Source organism: Balaenoptera physalus (genome assembly GCF_965194825.1).
Source record: "Balaenoptera physalus genome assembly, chromosome: 9".
Lineage (NCBI taxonomy): Eukaryota > Metazoa > Chordata > Mammalia > Artiodactyla > Balaenopteridae > Balaenoptera > Balaenoptera physalus.
Window position 1 is genome coordinate 9,520,572 of NC_138888.1, and position 7,286 is coordinate 9,527,857.

Genomic DNA, 7,286 nt, shown 5'->3' on the forward strand with positions numbered 1-7,286 from the left:
AAAAATCTGAAAGAGAAATTAAGGAAAAACTCCCATTTACCATTGCAACAAAAATAAAATAAAATACCTAGGAATAAACCTACCTAAGGAGACAAAAGACCTGTATGCAGAAAACTATAAGACACTGATGAAAGAAATTAAAGATGATACAAACAGATGAAGAGCTATACCATGTTCTTGGATTGGAAGAATCAACATTGTGAAAATGACTATACTACCCAGAGCAATCTACAGATTCAGTGTAGTCCCTATCAAACTATCAGTGACATTTTTCACAGAACCAGAACAAAAAATTTCACAATTTGTATGGAAACACAAAAGACCCTGAATAGCCCAAGCAATCTGGAGAAAGAAAAACAGAGCTGGAGGAATCAGGCTCCTGGACTTCAGACTACACTACAAAGCTACAGTAATCAAGACAGTATGGTATGGGCACAAAAACAGAAATATAGATCAATGGAACAGGATAGAAAGCCCAGAGATAAACCCATGTACGTATGGTCACCTTATTTTTGATAAAGGAAGCAAAAATATACAATGGAGAAAAGACAGCCTCTTCCATAAGTGGTGCTGGGAAAACTGGACAGCTACATGTAAAAGAATGAAATTAGAACACTCCCTAACACCACACACAAAAATGAACTCAAAATGGATTAAAGACCTAAATGTAAGGCCAGACACTATAAAACTCTTAGAGGAAAACATAGGCAGAACATTCTATGACATAAATCACAGCAAGATCCTTTTTGACCCACCTCCTAGAAAAATGGAAATAAAAACAAAAATAAACAAATGGGACCTAATGAAACTTAAAAGCTTTTGCACAGCAAAGGAAAACATAAACAAGATGAAATGACAACCCTCAGAATGGGAGAAAATATTTGCAAATGAAGCAACTGACAAAGGACTAACCTCCAAAAGTTACAAGCAGCTCATCCACCTCAATATCAAAAAAAGCAAACAACCCAATCCAAAAATGGACAGAAGACCTAAATAGACATTTCTCCAAAGAAGACATACAGATTGCCAACAAACACATGAAAGGATGCTCAACATCACTAATTATTAGAGAAATGCATATCTAAACTACAATGAGGTATCACCTCACACCAGTCAGAATGGCCATCATCAAAAAATCTACAAACAATAAATGCTGGAGAGGGTGTGGAGAAAAGGGAACCCTCTAGCACTGTCGGTGGGAATGTAAATTGATACAGCCACTATGGAGAACAGTATGGAGGTTCCTTAAAAAACTAAAAATAGAACTAACATAGACCCAGCAATCCCACTACTGGGCATACACCCTGAGAAAACCATAATTCAAAAAGAGTCATGTACCACAATGCTCACTGCAGCTGTATTTACAATAGCCAGGACATGGAAGCAACCCAAGTGTCCATCGACAGATGAATGGATAAAGAAGATGTGGTACATATATACGTGGAATATTACTCAGCCATAGAAAGAAACGAAATTAAGTGATTTGTAGTGAGGTGGATGGACCTAGAGTCTGTCATACAGAGTGAAGTAAGTCAGAGAGAGAAAAACAAATACCGTATGCTAACACATATATATGGAATCTAAAAAAAAAAAGAAAAAAAAGGTTCTGAAGAACCTAGGGGCAGGACAGGAATAAAGACGCAGACATAGAGAAAGGACTTGAGGACACGGGGAGGGGGAAGGGTAAGCTGCGATGAAGTGAGAGAGTGGCATGGACATAAATACACTACCAAATATAAAATAGATAGCTAGTGGGAAGCAGCCCATAGCACAGGGAGATCAGCTCGGTGCTTTGTGACCACCTAGAGGGGTGGGATAGGGAGGGTGGGAGGGAGATGCAAGAGGAAGGAGATATGGGGATATAAGTATGTGTATAGCTGCTTCACTTTGTTATAAAGCAGAAACTAACACACCATTGTAAAGCAATTATACTCCAATAAAGATGTTTAAAAAAATAAATAAATAAAAATAAAAATAGTTTCGCTTAATTTAAGAAGACTTCACAAGTTAAGTATTCAGCCCAAAGTCTACTGAGAAATGAATGCTAGGTTAAGTGACAAATGTGGACTGCACGTGAGCTGAGGCCCATTCCTGTCATTACACCCTCTGTTCTAGAATCCAGACTACTGTAATCACCAACATAATATACATGATTTCAGCCCAAATCTAATTTCCAGTGGAAAATATGCATTGTATTACTTTCATTAATCATTTTAAAATCTTCACTTTTGAAAAAATAAAGTCTTTTTATCCCAGTGGCTTGAAAGGAACTCAAATATATAGGAACCTTGCTTAAAGTTGCTGTCATCCAACTGAATAATATTTTAATCTCTTTGATGAAGCAGTAGTTTTGTACCATGCAATTTAATCTCTCAGCTCTGATACATGTGGTATGAAGTAGACATCTAAAATGGAATGGAGATTTCTGTGGTTTTCTTTCAAGACCTTAGCAAATGACCAAATTTGGACTTTTCGGGACAGAGCACAAATTGGAATAATCTGATAATAATTTAATCCATGACTACTGCACACTTATGGTGCTGACAATACTGGAGATGTTGTTTTAGTAACCAAGTGACTGAAAACAAGCCAGATAACTATATGCTAATGAAATGATTAGGGAAGCAGAAATAGAAGAGATGGTCCTTCCAAGATGTATACCGAAGAATCTAATTGAAGAATTGATGCATACAATCTGAAAAATAAGATGATTCAATTATAAAATGTGGTGGGCATGAGTGCACAGGTCATCTACCTAAAGGACTGGTGACCCTCCTCTGAGCTTTGTTTAGCTACAAACAGGGGAGATGCTGGACACCAGTTGTAAGCCTACTCTCTAGTGTTCAGGTTAAAGTTCTAACAATTCTACCTGGTTTCACTCTCTTTGTTACCTGGCCTTCCTCATGAATGTTAGCCACAAAACAAGGTGATTCCAAGAAGCCGCACACTGTACAACAATACAGAAATAGTCACTGGAAGTCAGGTAGAGCTGTTTGTCACCTTAGGCAAGCACGTTTCTTAGCCTCTTCAGGCCTCAGTTTACTCCTCTGTAATATGGGGATAATACTAGTCCTTTTGTAGAATTGTGAAAATTAAATGAGATGGTCTGTAAAGCCCTTGACACAATGTTAGTGTCAAGGCTTCCTGGAGCTCATAGGTGAAATACACTGACTTGGCAACTGGCTAATGTCAAATACACCCAGCACAGAGTCACCAGGTTTTTTGTTTTTGTTTTTTTGTCTCCAAGTTCTATACTTTGCAGTACTGACGCTTCTCAGCCAAGTATTTACATGAGGCAAAGGTGCCATCAGCGCTTTCTCCGGAGTCTATGTTACGGTGCTTTTGTCCCCATCCCCCCCGGGAGTGAAGGAGGCCATCACAAGGGAACGGGCATTCACTGGTTTCATCAACAGGTGCCAAAGAAAAACAGCGCCAGGCACTTGGTCGGGCTGCCTCCTAAGTCACCCCTCCTGGATGGTCTTGAATCTGTAACGGGTTCCGGGGGAGCGCGGGGCAGAAGAGACCAGAGGCGGCTCTCCAAGAACGGACCCCGCCGGCAGGCGCGCAGACCGCAGACCTCTGTGGGCCGCCTGTGCACCCGGGAGCAGCCACACGTGTCTTCTGGCGTCCCCAGCGTCAATTCATTCAAACTGGCCACCCGCCACCCTGCGCGTGCGACCCCCACGCCTTGGCCACCTCCGCGCCGCCCGGGACCGGTCACCTCGGGGACGGGAGGTGCCCGTTTGTCTAGGTCTCAGCAAAGGCAGGCGACCTCCCCTCCAGGCATCCTCCCCGGGACAGGGGACCAGGGCGCGGCCCGAGCCCCGGCGCCGCTGCGGAGTCGCCGGCCCGGAGCCCCGGGCGGCGCCGCCTGCCGCACTCACCGAGCGTGGCCACCGTGCCGGCCTCGAAGAGCAAGCAGTCCCCGCGGCCGCGCGCCTCCAGCAGGATGCTGCTCTCCCCCGAGGCCTCCAGCCGCCCGAGCAGCCGCAGCCCTTTGCTCAACGCCATGGGCGCGCGGCCCGCCGCCGCGGCTCCCCGCGCTCCCGCGACTTCCAGGAGTTTCACTTCGCGCCCACGCCGCCGCCCGGCGCAGGCTCCTCCCCGGCTCCTCGGCGGCCTCCGCCCCGCCGCCTCCTCTGCGCCCGCGCGCGCCGCCCCGGGCAGGTGAGGGCGCGCGGTCGCCTCCCCGCCTCCCGGCCGGCTCCGCCGAGGCGCCGCGCTCCCCCCAGCGGCCAGGCAGCGGTGGGAGGCCTCCGGGCTCGCTCGGGGGCTAATCCGGGGTCCGGGTGCGGAGGGGAAGTCCTCCTGCGGGGGGCGGCAGCCAGGAAGGAAGATTCCACACATTCCTCGGCGCGGAGGAGGCTGCAGGCCGCGGGGCGCCCTAATGCGCCTGAAACGTTACAGGACGCCCGCGGCCTTATATGGGCAGCCGGGGCCTGGCCGGCGCCGCGAGGCTGGAAACCACCGGGGCCGGGCCCTCCGAAGTCCACCCGGCCCTCCGCTGCCCTCCCTGGTCCTCCCGGTCCCGCTCACGCCTCCCTCTCTTGTCTACTTCTGCGACCCTGGACGAGTCCCTTGTTCTCTGTGCCTCAGTAGCCCTACGGGTGAAGCGGGATTAGTAACTGTAGCTACTTCGTAAAGTTGCGGTGAGGATGGAGTTAATTCGTGTAGAGGGCTTGGTGAGTGCCTGGCGAGTGGAAAGTGTTCCCTAAGTGTTGCCTTCTAGCTCTCTGTACGCAGGGTACTGCGGTCCACTGTCCACCCCCAGGTAGAATTTGGGAGGATCAAAGGTGTGTTTTCTCGGAGAGAACTGAGACCCTGATCTCTAGACCTGCCACTTACCTTGTGACCTTGACTTCTCTGAGCCCGCTTTTCTCCTTTGTCAGATGGTGACCGGAACCTGCCCCACCGGCTTACAGGATGGGTGTGGAGTCGGAGGAGCCGAACGCTTGCTCGGGGAGTAACGCGCAGGGCCAACTGTGACATGCTTGATGGGTGTGGGTGCGCCAGTGCCGGGGCTCTTCCCTCTCCCTGCCTGCGCCCTTTCCCTCCATCTTGCAATCCCTCCTCCCACTCTGGTGAGTGTGTACAGTCCTTGACTTAAGGGTAGATACTACAACAAGCCAGTTTGTACTCAGACATGTGGACAGCAGCACATATCCGTGCACCCTCCGCTGGAGTACGAGGACCTGGCAGCTAGGCAGGGCCCCTCTTGGCACTGGGTTTTAGCCAGGATGTCGGGACTGGTCTGCAGGGGAGGGGAGAGAGAAGGAAGGAGAGGGCTTCCCTGGAATCGCCCTTTGGGTGGGTTTGGGGGGCCTCGTTTCCTTCTCCTGTAAGGGATGTGTATGGATGGCCCTGAGACCTCCGTCAGGATGTTCCCATCAGGCCCCACGCCCAGTTGGTTCCTCTCACACCCATTCTGCTCACATGGAGAAGGCTGAGGGTTAAGCCATTTGTCTCTCGGGCAAGTTCCAGAAGGAGCAGAGCCCCCGGTGGCAAGCAGGATGGTGGCGCCCTTGCAGAACACTCAAGAATGACCAGGAACGCTTCCTGTCTGTGCCAGGGCACGCGTGGTCCATGCCGAGCGGCCGAGATGCCTCGGCTGCGCCTTCAGGATGACGGAGTGGGAGACAGCTGCACCTGCAGTAGCAGAGACCCCCGACATCAAGCTCTTTGGGAAGTGGAGCACCGATGATGTGCAGATCAATGGCATTTCCCTGCAGGATTACATCGCAGTGAAGGAGAAGTATGCCAAATACCTGCCCCACAGTGCAGGGTGCTACGCGGCCAAGTGCTTCCACAAGGCGCAGCGCCCCATCGTGGAGCGCCTCACCAACGCCATGGTGATGCATGGCCGCAACAATGGCAAGAAGCTCGTGACTGCGTGCATCGTCAAGCACGCCTTTGAGATCATACATCTGCTCACAGGCGAGAACCCCCTGCAGGTCCTGGTGAATGCCGACATCAACAGTGGCCCCCGGGAAGACTCGACCCGCATTGGGCGAGCTGGAACAGTGAGGCGGCAGGCCGTGGACGTGTCCCCGCTGTGCCGTGTGAATCAGGCCATCTGGCTGCTGTGCACAGGTGCCCGTGAGGCCACCTTCCGGAACATCAAGACCATTGCCAAGTGCCTGGCAGACGAGCTCATCAGCGCTGCCAAGGGCTCCTCCAGCTCCTACACTATCAAGAAGAAGGATGAGCTGGAACATGTGGCCAAGTTCAACCGCTGATTGCCTGGCCACAGCTGCAATAAACCTGTTTGCCCTTTGGGGTGCCCCCCCCCCAAAAAAAATGACCAGGAACCACCAGACGTTCCATCCTCTGTGGATACCCTCTCAGGGGGTGATTTGGGAAATAAAGGAAATGTGAACAGCAGAGATTCAAGTCATTCCTGAGCCTTCTGCTCCCTTGTCACAAATTCAATTATGTGGTGGATATCCCGGGTATGATGCTCATACGCTATCCAAACATTTGTAAAATGGAGACATTATTTCCTCCTGAGAACAGTGTGCCCATTAAATGAGGCAGAGTAGCCTTTGGCCCACTTTTTCTTTCCTTTTAGATGCAAAGCTCACTTCTTCCAGGAAGCCTTCCTGGGATGCTGAGGTTCCAGACAACATTGTTTATGTACCCTCAGATTCACAGATGTTCACTTCAGCTCTCACCTGCTCATCTGTTGCTTGAGAAGTGTTTTCAGATTTCTCTTAGCCCTGTTTCACAAATTAGGTCATAAGATCTTAGGAAGGGGACCAAGTCTTTTAAAATTTTCTCTCTCCTCTTCTTTCCTGCCTTTCCTAGTATCACATAATTTACAGCTCTGCAGAGTGGCATGCTGAACATATTTTAGAAAATTTCCTATAGTCCAGACCAGCACTTGAGCTTTACAGCTTATGGAATCTAAGACACAATCAACTGTAAGATGAACCACTATTTTATGCACCACTGAGAAAGAAAAAATGGTGCCAATTAAACCATGTAATTAAATCGTTAGCAATGCCCTGATTTCAGCAATGCTATAACGTGCACCTTAGACACCAATCATGGCTGTTCCCCTACCTCTGAGAATTGGCACCTGCTGTGTTTTCAGGTCATGGTTTGGAATGGGATGGTCCACAGGGGCAGCAGAGGAAGCCCCATCCTTACATACACACTGCCTTGATAGGCTGAGGGTCACTCAGGCACTGGCACGTTCAGCAGATGGAGAAAGTATCAGATCTTGAGACACTCGAGAAAAAGGTCAGCTCTGATACCTAAACCATGAGTGGAACCTGGGAAGACCA

General features: G+C 49.5%; 2 protein-coding genes across 12 annotated transcripts in view; one reads left to right on the top strand and one right to left on the bottom strand.

Moving 5' to 3' along the window:
• Positions 1-4,142, bottom strand: part of SYNJ2 (synaptojanin 2) — a 99,500-nt gene extending 95,358 nt beyond the window's left edge. For 6 of the 10 annotated variants that reach the window (XM_082475541.1, XM_082475540.1, XM_082475544.1 and 3 more), the window contains exon 1: positions 3,885-4,142. In XM_082475541.1, coding sequence (XP_082331667.1) covers positions 3,885-4,011 — 127 coding nt within the window. In that variant the 5' untranslated portion in view covers positions 4,012-4,142. The remainder of the gene's footprint in view (positions 1-3,884) is intronic. The other 4 variants (XM_082475545.1, XM_082475543.1, XM_082475542.1 and 1 more) reach the window with 1 other exon arrangement.
• Positions 4,143-4,245: 103 nt separating this feature from the next.
• Positions 4,246-6,381, top strand: LOC309667290 (small ribosomal subunit protein uS7-like). Of its 2 annotated transcripts, XM_082475672.1 has the most exons (3): positions 4,246-4,682; positions 4,890-4,982; positions 5,570-6,381. In XM_082475672.1, the coding sequence occupies exons 2-3, from the start codon at positions 4,924-4,926 to the stop codon at positions 6,234-6,236; spliced, it is 726 nt and encodes a 241-aa protein (XP_082331798.1). In that variant the 5' UTR covers positions 4,246-4,682; positions 4,890-4,923; the 3' UTR covers positions 6,237-6,381. The 2 variants fall into 2 exon arrangements, with proteins under 2 accessions (XP_082331798.1, XP_082331799.1); XM_082475673.1 differs by lacking the exon at positions 4,246-4,682 and having other exon boundaries at positions 4,964-5,081.
• The last annotated feature ends 905 nt before the right edge of the window (positions 6,382-7,286 follow it).

What these genes read in the sequence shown, in the direction of transcription:
- LOC309667290 (XM_082475672.1), top strand. Translation starts at nt 4,924, where the DNA reads ATGGGTGTGGAGTCGGAGGAGCCGAACGCTTGCTCGGGGAGTAACGCG. An exon ending in AGTAACGCGCAGGGCCAACT is followed by an intron (nt 4,983 to 5,569) that starts GTGACATGCTTG and finishes TGTCTGTGCCAG; the next exon opens with GGCACGCGTGGTCCATGCCG.